This window comes from Octodon degus, unplaced genomic scaffold, assembly GCF_000260255.1.
Source record: "Octodon degus isolate 3935 unplaced genomic scaffold, OctDeg1.0 scaffold00003, whole genome shotgun sequence".
Classification (NCBI taxonomy): Eukaryota; Metazoa; Chordata; class Mammalia; order Rodentia; family Octodontidae; genus Octodon; species Octodon degus.
Window position 1 is genome coordinate 10640347 of NW_004524579.1, and position 17753 is coordinate 10658099.

General features: G+C 38.1%; 2 protein-coding genes across 24 annotated transcripts in view; both read left to right on the forward strand.

Moving 5' to 3' along the window:
- Positions 1 to 17753, forward strand: part of Dtna (dystrobrevin alpha) — a 407896-nt gene that overhangs the window by 203231 nt on the left and 186912 nt on the right. For 3 of the 23 annotated variants that reach the window (XM_023714203.1, XM_023714222.1, XM_004623574.2), the window contains exon 1: positions 3586 to 3802. The exons of 17 other annotated variants lie outside the window; for them this stretch is intronic. The gene's annotated coding sequence lies outside the window, so the exon portion shown is untranslated. Of the gene's footprint in view, positions 1 to 3577; positions 3803 to 12117; positions 12190 to 17753 lie in introns of those variants that run through there. 3 more of the 23 variants (XM_023714186.1, XM_023714214.1, XM_023714187.1) reach the window with 3 other exon arrangements.
- On the forward strand, positions 16451 to 17102 carry LOC101580532 (39S ribosomal protein L30, mitochondrial-like). Its single transcript, XM_023714250.1, has one exon. The coding sequence runs from the start codon at positions 16563 to 16565 to the stop codon at positions 17100 to 17102; it is 540 nt and encodes a 179-aa protein (XP_023570018.1). The 5' UTR covers positions 16451 to 16562.

Genomic DNA, 17753 nt, shown 5'->3' on the forward strand with positions numbered 1-17753 from the left:
TTTTCTTATGTTCATAGAAACTAGTGCCCCAACAATAAAATATTCTGTAAAGTATATTTTTTGAGTAAAGTATTCAAAGACAAAAAATTATTTTAAAATCTAGCCTGAAAATGGCATTTGTAGAAACTCGGATTATTTTCTCCTCTCCTACTTTCATTAACTTCAGCAGTCAGTACTTTTCGTAGCCATGCTGCTTAATTTACGCTAGTGACCTTTGAGTCTGTGGCCTTACTCTGAGTTGTAGGTAGTTAGGTGCTCTTGGAAGAGTGATCAGCGAAGCAAATAACCTCCCCAGTCCCCTCCCCGCCTCTGCGGGCTGGAGCCTGGCAAGTCAATTTCCTGAGGTACACTCCAAGTTATCACCTGTCTGGCAACACCATTTCTTCCCGGATGATGGGGTTCTTCATAGGCGATTAAGTGAATCACACAAGCACAGCTTATATTATAAAATCTGTTCACCCAGAGAAGGAAGTTAATCCTAACATTTGAAGGGATTTAAAATTTTGTGAAATCAAACATACTGATGTCGTATTCCCTGATCATAAAGCAAACAAGCTGCCTTAACATCTGACAAATGAATTGCCCATGTTTATTAGCCATAACTGATGGGCTCTTGAGATTGCAGAATGCGGAAGAATGAGATACACGAAATGGCCACCTATCTGCAAGAATAAAGCAGCACAGGGTGAAAACTCACCCAAAAAATGAAAGCAAACCACGAAAGTCTCTTGATTCAGCCAACTGCAAGTGAGAATAGTTATGAATTATTCAAATTTTGGTTCTATTTGTCTCTCCTTCATCAGCTGCCCTGAGGAGGATTAGTGGGTGCTAATTTTCCACTGTGGCTGCTTTTTGCCTTTTTGCCTGTTCTGCCTCAAACATTTTACAGGATTGCACCCCCGTGAGTCAGGACACTTCAGGATTTTGCAGGGTTGCAGCAGTGCCAAGGCTATTTTAATCGTCTCAAACTGATTTGTTGTAGGGTTTTTCTTTCTGTTTTTGGTGATAGAGTAATCTTGCAATGCATAATATTTCATTTTATTCTTTCTGGCAACTTCCTGCAATGAAAGTTTGTTTATTTTTTCTGCCACAGGCTATTTTAACCCCTGGCTGCTGCTCTGCAGCCTAGCGTTCAAAGAGATTTTAATGTTAATTTTCTTACGCAGTAGGCTTTCTTGTCAGGTAATTTCCTGAACTAGATGACTGTGGAGAAAAGCAGCTAAAAGCCTATATTGGTAAGCAATTTATACTGAGAGCAAGGTGACCTTTTCAAAACTATTGTTAATCCAATATTAGTAAATTATTAAAAATGTGATCTATGTAACATAATTTCCACTCTTAAGCCCTTTCTAATGAAGATTCTGTATGTTCTATAATTTGAAAAATACCACTAATACAAGACATGACCAATAAGAAGCCAATATAAATATTGCAATGAACTGATTGTGTTTTTCATTCAAATCTAAAGATTTTTTTAAAATTTACCTGTCGAGTGTAAGACTTCCTGCCATCCAGTTAGTGCTGGAAATATGTGTCTAACTTCTACTCTGAGTCTGCAGGTCAGAGGAAGCTGTCCCCTACCTATTTGATGAAAATGGCCACTTTATTGATACTGTGTTGTTATCCAAACTTGTGCAAATCACATGTCTGATGATGTTTATCTGGTTTAAAAATAATTTTATTAGCCAGGAAAAGTCAGGTGCCAGCTAGCTTTGTCATTATCACTCTGTTTCAAAGTCAGGAACTTTAACTCAATAATATCAGCCACAATTCACTGAGCAGCTAGGTATTCTGAGCTCACGGTTGGACTTTTCCTTTCTCATGACTCTAGGTACTTTACACAAGAGTCACCTGAGTTTTACAGAAGATAAACAGTCTATCCCTGATCATAAAGGGCTGTATGCCAGAACCCAGGCTTGAAACCTATGTCAAGTGCTTAGCACCACAGTTGCACCTACAATATTTAAATGACAGTGGAATACCCTTCTCTGACAAAACTAACCAAAAAAGGGGGATAGAAATGAACGACCATTTTGTATCTGTATACTCAAAATAGTTAGGATAGACATACAGCTGCATTCTCTTAATTCAGTGACTAGAGAGATTTGTTCTAATAGTGTTTGTGGACAGGATATCATGTCTGCATCTTGCACAGTGAGTAACCACTAAGACAACAATATGCAATGTATTAAGTATTGAAATTGTGCTAGTAATCGGTTTTGAAACGGTCTCATTGCTATTTGTTTCTCAATAAAATTATTTTTTTAAAAAGCTAGTACACTCATTAGGGGATATGAATTTTGAAATCATTTCCTTGTGACCTTTTCATACAGAAAATAAAGTACTGTGATTGTATCTACCCTCCCCACTGCCCTCACACACCCCTGCCCCACTGCTCCCCAATTCCTCTGTCCTCTAAAGTTCCCGTCCTGAGCTCCTCTCCTTGGCCTTCTCCTTTGGTGAAGCGCGTCGGGGAAAAGCCTTGCCGTGCCCTGCATGCTTGCACTGCAGCAAGGAGTGGCAGAGCCCAGTGTCCTCCAGCGCGCCCGAGAAGGTGAAGCGGTGATTCCCTTCTTTGTCTGTTCCCAAAGTAGCCCTACCAAAGGACAAGTCTTTTGCTGGTGACTTGGTATAAAAGTTGAGTGAGACAAAGTTCCTCTCCTTTAGAGACCTCACGTCTAAACGAAGAAGGTAGGCATGCCAACAAATCATTCCGAAATATGAGCTAAGTTTGCGAAGCAAGCAAGGCTGTGTAGCAGCAGAGCGGCAAGGAGAAGCCAGGTGCCACCTTCCAGGACGAACACCAGCTGGGGCGGTGTGGTGACAGGAAGGATGTCAGAGCCTGCTGCAGGCGCCAAGACTCCAAACTCAGGGTGACTCTGCACATCTCACCCACATAGAGCTTGACCTGGCAGTCCTGGACTGTCATTGACATTGTCCTTATGCCAAGATCCTACTTCCATTTGGAGCCCCTTGAGTGTACAGTTGGATTGATCCTAGCAAGCCTTACCACTATAGATCCAAATTTCAATCAATTTCCATCAGACTGAAACCTAATATGTTTAATTAATGGTTAAACAGAGGACTTTGGTAAAAAGAAAATGAAGAATTTTACCTCCTACACTGAAACTGTGATTTTGTTTGCTCCAGAAAAACAACAACTTTTGGACCAGCCCTTCATATATTAATGTGATGTTTGCAGCATTTGGGTTTACTGAACAATCTAATGTGCTTTTTAATGTTTTGGAAGAGACTGTGGGATTATTTCCCATTGAGCTAGTAACTGGCATTTAAAAATACTCAGTTGGCAGAAGTAGGAGATAATGATCAGTATTTTGAGAGATTAGTGGTGATCTTAAAACTATGTAGTTATTTCATTAGTTATTTTAAATGCTTCAAGAGACCTTTTATCCTTACTTCTTTTCTTTTTTTTTTTTTTCCTTCCTCATGAAGTTGAGTCAGCAAGAGAAACATATTCAAATTAGACTTGTCATACAGAAGGGAAAAAAATCTGACTTTGTCAGGGTGGGTGGAGGGGAAAAAAGCAACTTTTTGTCAGTCTTTTGTATTTCAGCAGCTGGATTCATTGCTACCATGGTAACGGGGCCACATGATGAGGTGTATTAGATTGCTGTGTGTTGAGCACCAGGAGAAGAATGAACACAGCTCTTTACTGAAGTTAAAGGTTACTTTGGAGTTTCTTCTGTGGAAATGCATAAGGTCAAATACTGTAGCTCTCAGCATACGTAGTACTTCAGCAGAAGAATTAGGGGCATGTTGGTGAATTTAACTACAAAACCAGGTAAGGTACGATTGAATCTGTGAAGCTGAACTCTTAACTTCCGAGGCAGTGGCATAACTTGCAAGCTGGAATTTCACTGCCACCCCCATCCCCACCCCCACAGGGCACAGGGCAGATTTCTGTGGTCCTCTCTCCCAAGCTTCCATCTCTGATTTCATCTGTTCTTTACTGAAAAGTTTAAAATGTTATTAACTTTTAAAGTTCCATGGCTGTGTGTGTATGTGTTTGTGTGTGTTTAAAAAAGAAAAGTGGAAAGATAGAAATAAGAATACAATAATTAGTGTCCTGAGGACTATCTTGAAACACAGCAAAATTTTTCCTTGTTTTGTTCCTTGAAAATAGTTCACTTTTCTTAGAGAACGCCTTGTTAGTGACATCGGTCCAAAGCTATTTGTCTCATATGAAATTAAGCAGTAGAGCAAAGTTCTCTCATGTTATTTAGTGCTGTTATTATGTGTGGCCTTTTTTTCTTCCTGTATCATATTACTGCAAACCTCCACCAACAGGCATCATTTAGTTTTATCTATAATTCTTGCAACATGTTCGTATTTCCACCAGCATCCTGTTCTTTGAGACACTGTGGCTGTATATGTGCTAGAGGATTTAAAAATAGAAGTAAGCACAATATGGGCAAGGGTAAAATGAACCCTTTTGCTCAGAGGCTGGTAAGAGCCGAATGTAAACAATTCAGTGTGGCTTGGTACAGCGTCAATTCCCACAGCACAGCAGCCTCCTCCTGCCTTGTTTACTTGTCACCCTGGCAGCTTGCATTGAAAGGAAGGCTTCCAGATGCACAGAGCCGGTTCATGAAAAAGGGAGTTTCTGCTTCTTAATAACATATTTGGCTTCCTTGCTCTGAGTTTTTACTCTGGTTTCTTAACTTTCTCCTCAGGCCGTAGGCTCTTACTTTACTAATTTTTAGCCAAGAATTATCCTGTGCAGCCTCTCTCCTGTATATAAAGTTATCTTGGCAGCTTTTAAAGACAAAAGTCTAACTAACGAGGAGCAGAATCCCACCGTCACTGCGGTACATTCACTATCCATCTGCAGTGTTGCCCTACAGGAAAATCTTTGGAAAAGACATTCTTAGTCAAAATCAATTATTTGCTTTTAACTGGCAATGATTAGAATAAAAGCCAAAGAATTATCCCTAGTTGAGTCATCTACTACACTGTCTTCAAAAACAGTAAATTTAGATATTGATATATCCACTTATGCTCAGTTATTTACTGTTTCCTAAGTCTTTGGTTTTCATGTGTCCAGATTACCTTCCAAATTTGACGAAGGAGTTAGAGTCAGTATTAAAGACAATTTTCTGTTTTCAAATAAAGAGAACTGTTTCCATGATGGCAAATATCAAAACCATTACAGTAACAGCTCACATTTGTAAACCGGTTATGCTTCTGGGTTCACTCTTCACTTTCTCCCTTGTTTTGCATACAGGATGAACTGTGAATCTGCTTTTCAAAGCATAAAATATTTTCACAACCGTATGCTGCTTTTATTAGAGAATAAGAAGTTCTCCAAGTTGGTGAAGATAGTACTAATTTTTATTCTCTTTAAAAAATAAAAAGAATACTAGGTAAAAAATGTTTTAAAGTTTGACATTCTCAAAATTGACAGTGCAGAAAGTAGAAAATGCTCTGTTTGGGACAGCCAGATAGCTCAGCGGATTAAAGCACCTGCTTAGGCAGATGCAGGGACTGGGATTCAACCTCCATCACTGAGACAGTGACTGAGATTGGGTATGGTGGCATGCACCTGTAATCCCAGCACTTGGGAGGCTGAAAACAGGAGAATCACTTCACTATACCTGATCTTAGGCAAAAGACAGAGAAGTAATAGGAAAATCACTATGAGTCTGATTTGTGTAGTGACCCTGTAGACCCTAAACTAAATACATTTTTTTTAAATGGCCTGTTTGTATCAAAGAGAAGGACCATTTTTTATCTCTATATTCAAAATAGGATAGATATACAACTACTTTCTCTTAATTCAATGAATAGAAAGATTTGTTCTAATAGTGTTTGTGGACAGGATATCATGCCTGCATCTTGTACTATGAATAACCACTAAGAAGACAACAATATGCAAGGCATTAATTATTGAAACTGTCCTGCAAAAAAAAGAAAGAAAAAAAGGGGAAAAAACAGAGCTAGAAACTGAGAAAAGACAAAAAAGCAAAACTAAAGCTAATAGTGTATGTGATCTCTTACCCAGACTTCCCTCTTCAACGGTACCAGAAATGGTTAAATGTGTATCGCAGAAGAGGAATAGACCTGTATAGATAAGCGAAATCATTAAAAAGCCCTGTAATTCCATTATTTTGTGTTAAAATGCATGCTAAGGCATAGGCAGTTACTTCTGATAACTGAAATTCTTTCTGTTAAAGTCACTTTAGCTGCATCTGCTTCAGTCCTTTTTGTTATGGGCTGTCATCCCACTTAAATATTAAAGCTAAAAAATATCTCCAAATTTTAGTTATCTTTATTGATTTGACACAAGGCCATATGTAGACATCCATTTCTTGAGCCATTAAAACTGAGAGGCCATAAGATGAAAGCTCTTTTTAAAGTTGTGTGTTTGTTTGTTTTGTAACTACATTCTTAAGGAGCAAAACTGTCTTTTCATCATGTATTGATTTTAAATTAGAAAATTTGCCAAGATGCTATAATTGAATAAGTTTGTCAACTCTTGTTCAATCATGCTTTACTGTTTGTTTGAAGTGATTTCTAGTGTTTCTTAACAGTTTAGCTTTAATTTCTAGAGCTCCCTAGATTCTCAGACAAATGGCTAATTATTAGCAAACATTTACCTCTATTAAAAAGATTCATGTGCAGCAATCATAATGAAGAATTGTATCGATTCACATAACCTCTTCTAGAAAATTAATGATAAGTTTCAAACTCCAAGACAATATTTCTAAAGTATATAAAGATTAAGCCAATGACAAAGGACTGATTCTCAGTTCTATGTATCATAGTTAGGAGTTGTTACCTTTGAAACTATGACTGCATTGAAGTGAATTTTTATTATTTACCACTCTGAAACTTTTTGTATGGAAAGAATTGGTCTGCTTTTGTTTGTTTTGTGGTTTTATTTGGATTTATAAACTTTTCAGATGAAAAAGAAAGTCATGATCCAATGATCGTAATGATAAAGATGACATTTACAATAGTGATTGCTTTGAAGTATAAAATAGACTTTGCTCCTGACATCATATCCCATAAAAGGTCAGCACTTTTAGGAAGAAAACGTGAATTTCTAATGGGTTTTTGTAAACATAGTTCCAACTTTAATTAATTTCATTATTAACTTTTACAAGACACTAACAATACATGTATTTGTTATGTTCTTTGTTATGTTCCTTTTTTTTTTTTTTTTTTGTATTTTAGGGAAGGGTCTACAGGGTGTTCAGGGTCTCACTACTAGATCAGACTCATACTGACCTACTTGTTTATAGCCTCCCAAGAGCTGGGGTTACTGGCATGTGCCACTATGCCCAGTCTCAATTGCCATGTCAGCATGCCTTGGGGCGAGAGCCAGAACAGCGGGCCCAGGGATTGAACCCCCAGCCCCTGCACCTGCTTGCAGGTGTTTTAATTTGCTGAGCCCTGTTTGGTTCTTAACAGACATAAATGTTGGCTTTGTTCAATAAGCAATATAGGCTTTTACGAAAATAATCAAACTTATTACGAATTCTATAGATCCCTAGCACCACATGCCGCCCCACCTTCAACCATGCTGAACTGACCACAGAGTCCAGGTGTGGCAGTACACACCTGTAATCCCAGCACTGGGAAGGCTTCAAACAAGAGGATGTCTACCAGGCCAAGCTCCATAGTGAGACCCTGTGCAAAATACATTTAAAAAGAGAATCATATAGTATGTAAACCAGTATCTGATAAGAAAAGAATAAATTTATTTCTAGGTATGAACTACTTTTCATACTTTTAGGATACACAGGAGCAAGCAAATAGTTTCACCTTTATAATAACACTAGCTTGATATATTTTACAGTAATGTAATTCTCCACTTTGGCATGTTTGCTATGAAATACTCAGTATTTATGCCATTTAATTATTTTTAAATTATTCATTTTATACAGAAAACATTATTATAGATCTGAAGCTTGTTGATTTAGAGTTGTTTGGAGAAAGATTACACTTAGCAAAAAAGTACCTCTACCTATTCCACACATGAAAACAAAAAAAAAAATGTTCTGTAGATTGCCAATTCCAACATAAAGTGAATTTCTTCGGCTACTTTTCACAGTACTGGAAATGGAAAAATCATACCTTGCGGGTAGAAATAATAAAGGAATGGTGACATGATAATTGGTGGCATAAAAACTTAAGACTTCTGAAAAATTTTATTGGCACACTAGAAAAACTTTTCACAACATAAATGAAAGAGAAAAAGTCAGTGTCTTCAATGTATGATGAGGTTTCATAAATCAATAAGAAAAAGTCACTGGCTACTTGGCAAGTAGCCACAAATCAAGCAAACACCAAAACTCATAAAATGTGCATAGACCAACTAATCATCATCACCACTGTAATGATCCCGTACTAATCATCTAGGCATAGACATTTGCCACTTGTTACTCAATTCTTATCCCAACGTATGAAGCAAATACTGTCCCCCTTCACTGATGACACACTGTACTGCTCCTGGGCACAGAGCTGGGCTGTCAATCTGCATCAGTACTGTAGCTGTGCTGAGTCCCCACCTATCTGATCTCCTATGGAATGTGAACTGTTTTATTCTTAATACTATGCCAAGCCATATGCATTGGAGAAGTTACTAAATAGGGAGCAACACAGAAAACAAACCAGATAGGCAACAATTAATCCAGAAGCTAATGCTGCCATCCAAAACAAGAATGAGAGTAGTTTTGAGCTAAGAGATTGAAAGTAGTTTTGAGCAAGAGGTGTTTTGTCCATTGCCTAACTCTGCAGTAAGTCAGATAAAACATCAGACTTAGCTTTTTAGCCTTCCTGAAAGCTGTCAGTTATTGCGTGCAGCACTAGAACAAGACTGTAGAGGCCAAGAAAACTGAAAATATCTTATAATATAAGAGATTTTCTAATGAGATAACATAAATCATCCAGTTGGGAGAAAATGCTACTATATTATCTATGCTCTTGAAACTTGTGACACATCATAATATTGTTTGGGGATGTATAACTGAGGTGGGATCCTTATAAAATGTCTTCTTTCATTAAAATCTTAATGCTCTTTGATTTTTGCAAATAGTGATTCATTCCTTTTCTCTTTCTGATATGCAATAATCTTTGAAATACAGTTATAGATCACATAGAAAGGTCAAAACACATTTGCCTTTATCATTGTGAAAGCAACTTTCTGTTTGAATATTTGGTTTAGGTACAATATTATCCTACTGCCTTTGCATCAGCTTTACTTTGTATTTTTTTTCCTCTTGACAGTACAGCTGGGTTCATTTATGGGCTGGAAGTAACAGTAGAAACTGTTACTTCCAGCACTAGAGCCCTGTGTTCACCAAGATGTTAGCTTGAATTTCTTCTAGTCTTAGGATCATCAGAGTAGAAGACTATAGGGGAAAGAGAGAGGGTGGAATGTTGTCTATATAATATGAAGCTGGAGGGAAGAAAATGGCACTGTCATTTGAGGGATGTACCAGATGACAGCAGGAAACTGAAAGGTAAAGAGCACATTGTCTGAGAGCTCTCTGGTATCATAAAATACACTTGCCCAGGGGTGGAGCTTAAGTGGCATAACACCTGCCTGGAAACGCAACACCTGCTGAGCGCTAGATACTGTTCCAAAAGCTTGTCATTTAACTCTTTAAATTAATCAGATAATGCCTCACCCATGGGAATCACTGGATGACTATGGTACTATTATTTCTTTGTCAATTGTTATTACCACCTGTAGAGCTGACACTGTTAATCACCTCTCGTTACAGATAAAGAAAGTAGAGTCACATAAACTAAGTCATTGCCCCCAAAAGCTACAGTTAATAAGAGAGAATTCTGCAGTTACTAAGCTCTTTCATTAGATGCCATCTTGTCTGTTCTTAATCTGTGCAGAGAATATTACAGTATCTGTTAAAAGGTATTTGACAAGTGTTTGTGAAGCACTTAGCATATAATAAATCCTTAAAATGTTAGAAATTAGTATTATCATCATTATGGCTTTATGATACTGCTCAGAACCACTGGCAATGTTCTGCATCACTGACATTGTAAGCACATTCTCTAACAGTTGAAAGAAGCCAGGGACAACTAAAATGAGAGAAAAGCTGTCATCTTGGATGGAGTGACAGGACAGAGGGTGTCAATCTAAAGGGATTTTAGACTTTTGTTACGTACAGTCTAAATAAAGCCTTATTGAGGAACACACTCCTTACAAGTTGGAGGAGCTCAGTTTCTACTCAAATACTATCCGTCAGTCAGACTGGCACAGGGAAGTCTCTTCAAAGGCTGCGCCTCACAGAAGTGCTCCACACATACATCTGCATGGCTCTGACCTGCTGACAGAGAATGACTGCTGTTAATGGCACTAATGAGAGCAAGTGAAATCTCCTTCCACGCTTGGGATTTGAATACTATGTCAATTTGTTCATTACTGTCTTGCTAAGAACAAAATGCTTTGACATTTTCATAATCTAAGAGAGTAAGGGAAAGGTTGGCAGTCAGAAAGGTGAAGGAGGCCGAGGCTGGTCAAGGCACAGGCCTGGGGGGCTTAGCTCCCAGAGCCAAGGTCAGGAGTGTGGATCTAGGCAGGGCACACCTGGCAGCTAGGTACAGATTGTGTTCTGGTGTCTTTCCTATAATGTGGGTTTTTCTGGGGGTGAATGGATTGTCATCCTCTGCAATGAAAGAATTTCATGGAAAATTAGTTGGCTTAAAATCTGTCTGAACCAAGAATGCGAACAGATGCAGAATAAAAGACACTGAAACATTACAGATACAAAGCAATCAGGAACAACGCCTCTGTTGTACCAGGATTCCCGGGAAGGACAATTCTGCTGTGGGCTATGCAGGATGACTAAGCCACAGGGAGGAGAGGGGGTTCCAAGACACGACAGCTCAGGACAGGAGAAATGTGCTGCTGGAAGAGGGATGCAGGAGACTGCAGATAAGAAAAGGCAAGTGAAACAGGGAGTCTGAGCAGTGCTTGAGCATCTGCATCCGTAGCTCCTCTGATACCTTTGTCTTTATCTCTAACTGAAGAATTCAAAGGGTTTCAGCTAGTAATATCATTGGACTACACCTGTAAGAGAACAAGAAGAGACAGTAGAGAGGAGAGGTCAGCTGGCCCCTCACCACTCTGCTTCTCGACAGGGGTGCTGCTGGGGTGGGGGTTGTCATCCTCGGTCCTGCCGCTCAGTCTCAGATGACTATTTCTCTCCAAGCTTAGTTGTCCCTGGTTTCTTTCAACTGTCAGAGAATGTGTTCACAATGTTGGTGACACCAGATCTCTGAAGACATCTGCAAATGTTTTGTGTAGTTTATTGTAAGGATCCATGAGTCTCAGTGTGATCCATTCTGGCCAGGGAGAAACAGCGGCAGGAATGAGGAAAGATAGACAAGAAGACAAGAGCTGAGTTGGGTGGTGGCTAGCCTGTCTGGTTGGTGAGAAGACCACCCCCCCCCAGCAACAATATGGACATTTATTTATACCTTTGCAAAGTCAGTAACATGTGACACAAGGCTGCCTAGTGACAAACAGCCAACATTAACCAGCCAGGATGCTTATCTCAGGACTGAGGTAGCTTGTCTGCTTGAGGCACTGAGGCCTAGACACACCTTCACACATTTGACCAATTTTCAAGCTACTATGGCTCCCAACAGTTTAGTATCTGAAAGGTAATACACTTTTATTAACAATATTAACTAACATTTATATGACCCTTTACTATTCCAGAGAACGTTGATTGCTTTGTATTTAAATATTTTCCAATCATGGAAGACAGATCTCCTTTTTATTAGCGCATGTTTACATTTTACATGTTTAATGTTTACATTCCTCCTGTAGAGGTAGCATGTGTACATAACACATCTTATGTCCATTTTTTATACTTTTTCCCTTTGCTCCCTTCTTCCAAACTCCATCTCCTTACATTCTTCCCATCTGAGAAAAATCTATCTTCCTACCTCGTAACATCCATCTCTAGTCTTGTTTTTAATTTGTAATTTAAATTTCTCAGGAAAGAGAAACCATGCCATATTTAAGCTTGCGTGTCTCATTTATTTCACTTAACATCAAGAGCTCCAGGTACACCTACTTTCCTACAAATGACTCACACCTATCTCTCCTTATGGCAGAGTCGGACTGCATTGTGTGTGAAGATCACATTGTCTTTATCTGCTGACAGAAGGGTGATAAGCTATTCTAAGGTTAGCCTACTCTGAATTGTGGTGCTACAGACAGGACAGTGCATGGGCCACTGTAGTACGGTGTCTTGGGAAGCAAGCTTACTGGCTTCCTTCTAGCACTGGGTTACCCAGCAAAACACAGCTCTTCACTTCCTGGCTTATTAGTTCTCACTCCATACCCTCTCATCTTGAAGTACAAGTTTTCTTAGTGATAGCTAGTTATCTTTTGAAAAACACTATGAAAAATAAAGCTCTCTTGAATTTCTTTGGAATTTTATCCAGATTGAATCCTCTTTTTAAAATACTTTCAAGGTAGTTTATGTACATTGTAGGCATCTAATAAGTGCCAACTGCCTGTTTGGTACTTATTAGATATACTCCTCATAAGTAATTGGTCTGATTCCTGCACATTTGATGCAAAGGTTTTTGGTTGGTTTTTGTTTTTTTGTTTTTTGTTTTTTTAGTAGAAAAATCAGTAATTAGAGTTCCTAACAAAGAAAAATAATCTGAAAAAACGTGAAGTTCTTCTTTTCAATTTAAGAAAATAATCTAACCTGTAAAATCTAAATGGATAGACTAAATTCCATGAACCAAACCAAAAGACAATCAAATACACCTCATACTTATGGAAACCAATAAATGGAAGTTGTTATGTGCCCCCAAACTGCCCTCTCTCTCATAGTCATATAACAAACAACAAATACATTGTTTTCTCCTGTCCGTGGGCTTCCTGAGATCTTCCTGGGCGTGTGTTGTCTGTATCACACACAGCCCACCTGTATTCCTTACAACCCTTCCTTACCCAAAATTGCCTAGCTGTCTTTATTGCCTTCCATTGATATCAAAAATCCTCTTATCCCTGGTTCATTTTCAGTGAGAACCAGTGATTAAAATCTGGGTAGAAGAAAGGAAGTTAGAGCATATGATGGTCAGCAACAGGTTTGTCCAATTTGACTAAACTGAAGTTATTTACTCCCAATAATATTGGAGAGCTTGCTTTTGCTTACATTTCTCTTTAAAATGTAAAAAAAAAATGTTTCAACATGTGTTTTTCTTTGATACTTAAAATTGGATTAAAATAATCCTTTGGATTTAGATACTCTCGTCTGATAGTAATGCTAAGATTTGGGGGCTTTTTGTTTTGTTTTTTTGATTATTGCAAGAGTCAGGCAAGAAAATAATACTAAAATGAAGAGGAATTTGTCTTACCAGCTATTAAATACTTTATCAAGCTATAATTACAATTAAGTGGAACTACAATTAAAGAAAGTATTAATATAAACAAAGCCTTGGAGTATAAACAAATACTAGCATAATAGTTATGTAGTAAATAGAATTGAAAAGGAAAAAGCGAATGTGATTCATACAATAAAATAAAGTCTAGCTAGATTACATATTAATCAAATTAATATGTAATTTAATATTTTAATTCTTAAAATCAAACCTTAAGAATTAACAAAATATTAAGTGTTTTAAAACATTTTCTTGTGATATAATGACAGTATTCTCCTTAAAGTGTACAAATTTATTATTTGATCTGATGTACGTTCCATAGCCCTCAAAAGTCCCCTCATAACTCTTAAGTAATGCTTTCCACCCAGTCTTCCTTACCTTGGGCAACCCCAGGTATGCTTTCAGATCAGTAAAGATTTTTTTTATAATTTACATAAATGAAACCATAACTTTTTCTGATTTCTTTCAATTGGTGTGTTTTGTGATTAATTTGCATTGCCATATATGTTGATCATATGATTATTTTTATTATTTTAATTACTTATGATTTATCCATTCACCTACTGGTAAAAATTAGGGATATTTCCAGTTTTTGCTTTTTTTTTTTTTTTTCTTTTTTTTTTTTTTTTTTTTTGTGGAAATGGGGATTGAACTCAGGCCCTTGCGCTTGCCAGGGAAGGGCTCATTCCACTGAGCCATCACCCTAGCCCAAGTTTTTGCTTATTATAAGTAAAGTCACAATCAGTATTCATGAGAAAATCTTTCAGTGGATATACATTTTCTTTCCTTTCAACAAATATCTAGAATTTTTAATGATCTATGGAAGGAAAGGGGCCTTATCCGATAAAAATGAAGATTCAGTGGGAAAAAGCCACATTTGGCAATTCTATCATTTTAATTCTGGTATGTCAAAAGGCAAATTATAAACATCTCATGGGAAATAGTCAAAAATCTATAATTATTGGATAAAAATAGTAAGTATTTACTGGGGAAAGGCATTGAAAAGGTATGTATCAGATTATCCTCATGACAATACTAAAGCATAGACACTATCCCACTCTGCTGAAAGTGGGCTGGTGCTTTAGATTTTGGATTTAAACACCGTCCTGTGCTGCCTCCTCATATGAAAATGGGCAAAGAAAACACATGTTGCTGCGCTTGTCACAAAAGTGTTCCTATCCTAATGTAGAAAATACATGTGAAATGTAGTGGCAATAATTCATAAAATATGTATGACTGACTGATATGCAAACAACCTTAATGAATAAGGAATTTGTGAAAACTATATAGGAAAATAAGAAGATACTAATAAAATGGGAGAAAGACATAAATAGGTAGCTCACAACCAAAGGAAAATAAACATGAAATATATTAAATTTCCCTTTACACTAAACAAATTCATAGCTCAGTGGATTAAAGGCCTGCTTATGTGCAGGGGCCAGGTGTTCAATCCCCAGGCCTGCTATGCAGGCCCCACCCACAGGGCAGGCTAAGACAACAATTGAGACTGGGCGTGGTGGCACGTGCCTATAATCCCAGCTCTTGGGAGGCTGCAAACAGGCGGAGCACCATGAGTCCAATCTAGTAGTGAGACCCTGAATACCCTGTAAACCCTTCCCTAAAATACAGAAAAAAAATTTTAAAAGAAAGTCACACTAAAACCACATAGTGACACTTATCAAACTAGTGAATATTTTTAGGCATACTGCTGCTCGTTGTTCTGCTTTGGTGGTGGTAATATGAAATGTTAGTGAGATTGGAAGCCATTCTTACTTTATTGGGAGGAGTAGTATTTAATCCAGTAATTCTGGATAGCAGTTTGGCATATCAGTATGTATCCATGATTTGAAAATAATTACACCTTCGATAAAAAATTATTCTTAGAATCATCTGTGGAAATAATCTAAGATGGATACAAAGACTTACACACAGAGCATCTTTTTAATAGCATTACTTATAGCAGTGGAAAATTAGAAACAATTAAATGTCTTATGACAAGAAAATAAATGACTAAAATCATTTGATAGCTAAGAAGTCATATACAGTTAATAAGGGTGCTTCCTAATAATTATAAACTCTGGGCAGATTGAGAATTGCTACAAATTTTCTAGAGTAAGTTTTGGTTGGAGGACCCACTGCTGGGAACCACACCCAGGGGACCCTGCCACGGAGTGACAGCGTCGTACCTCCAGCCTTTCTCATAAGGTTGGCAGCTTTGCCCATGGGGAACGGGCATGACAGAGGAAAGCTGCCAACCTTATGGCTTCCAGTAGGCAGAGGGAGAAGGGAGAAGCCAAGGACTGAAATAGACTCTCCCCGCTTACACTCCCGGTGACCAGTACATATCAGGTCCCATCTCCTAGTAAGACCCTCAGCTATGAACTGAGACACCCCATCCCCCTGCCGCAGTCCCCATCACAAACCCCACCATAAGACTGTGGGTGGGTGGCATTCTAGATCATAACAAGTTCAACAAATCATAGTACATCCATGTAGTAAATACCACTTGAAGATTCATCAAAATGTTTACCAAAAAGATTATCCTTTTTCTGAAATTCTATCTATCGTGTAGTCCTCATATTCAGAAACAGGAGAGTTGGGCTAGGGAGATAGCTCAGCAGTCTAAACGCCTGCCCAGGAAGCACAAGAGCCTGAGTTCAATCCACAGCCCAGAACCCTGGGTATGCCTTGCTGGCCCACAAAACTGGGTGTAGTGGTACATACCTATAATCTCAGAGATGGGGAGGCTGAGACAGGAGGATCACTATGAGACTGAACTGCATAGCGAGACCCTATTTGCGTATCAAATAAATGAATAAATAAATATTTTAATTAAAAAAGAAATAGGGGAGGAAGAAAGATAAAGAGAAAAAAATTCAGCAAGATGTTAGTAGTGATTATCTATCTATAAGCAACAGTAATTTTTCTCTCATCATTTTTCCATGTTTCCTAAATTTCCATCAGTGGATATGGATTACTTTTGCAAGACAGTGAATTACACTAAAAAGTCAGAATTTGAGTTCAGGCTGGACGTTAGAGTTCAGGCTGGACGTTTAGCGGGCGCGGCACCAGGAAAGGGGAGAACCTGTCCATTTCCAGAGCATTTCCCCAGTAGATCTGTTTGCTTCCTACAACCTCTGAAGACATATAATTACGACACTATGGCAGGGATTTTGTGTTCAGTGGTTCACAGGCCCCCAGGCAGGCTACAGACTGTGACAAAACGTGTGGAATCTCTCATGGGTACAGATTGGATTCGTCACAAAGTTACCAAATCAAGAATTCCAGATAAAGTGTTTCAGCCTTCACCTGAAGATCATGAAAAGTATAGTGGGGACCCACAGCACCCTCATAAACTACATGTTGTTACCAGAATAAAAAGTACAATAAGACGACCATATTGGGAAAAAGATGTAATCAAGATGCTTGGATTAGAAAAAGCACACACTCCTCAAGTTCATAAGAACATCCCTTCAGTAAATGCAAAGCTGAAAGTGGTTAAGCATCTCGTAAGAATCCAGCCTCTGAAGCTGCCTCAAGGACTTCCCACAGAAGAAAACATGGCTAACACGTGCCTCAAGAGTACCAGGGAGTTAGTAGTGCAGTGGCAGCTGAAGCCTGTGGACACCTGTAAGCCCAGCACTCAGGGGGCAAAGGCAGAAGAATCCTTGCAAGTTCAAGGACAGACCCAGGCTACATAATTCAAGACCAGCCTAATAACAAAGGCAGCGTGGTACACACCTGTAATCCCAGCACTTTGGAGGCTGACACAAAAGGATCCCCATGAGTTCAAAGCCAGCCTGAACTACATAGCAAGACTCTGTCAAAAAAACAAAATAAAATAAAATAAAATAAAAGAGTTTTAACTGTTTTGTCTTCCAAAAAAAAAAATAAATAAATAAAAAGTCAGAATTTGAAAATGAATATACAGTGTGATTGTAGTTATAGACTTTAAAAAAGCAAGAATATGTCAACCAAAAAATTAATAATATGGTTTTTTATATCTCTTATATAATCTTTAAAATATTTCTAAGTAGTAAAGAATCAGGGCAAAAATGATCTTGTAAAACAGGGGGAAGAAATCTCTCATTAACTTAAGAAAAGTAAAGAAGATAGAAGGCACTGATCCTCAGCTCTGCCTGCCGCAGATTCTAGATGTGACGCTCCAGCCAGCTCCAAAAGTGGGGGCTGGCTCACATCAAGAATTCACACACCTATAATATTTAAATGACAAAACTAACCAAAAAAAGGGGATAAAATGAATGCCCATTTTGTATCTGTATATTCAAAATAGTTAGGATAGATATACAGCCACATTCTCTTAATTCAGTGAATAGAAAGATTTGTTCTAA

Coding starts and splice junctions, on each gene's coding strand:
- LOC101580532 (XM_023714250.1), top strand. CDS start 16,563: ATGGCAGGGATTTTGTGTTCAGTGGTTCACAGGCCCCCAGGCAGGCTA.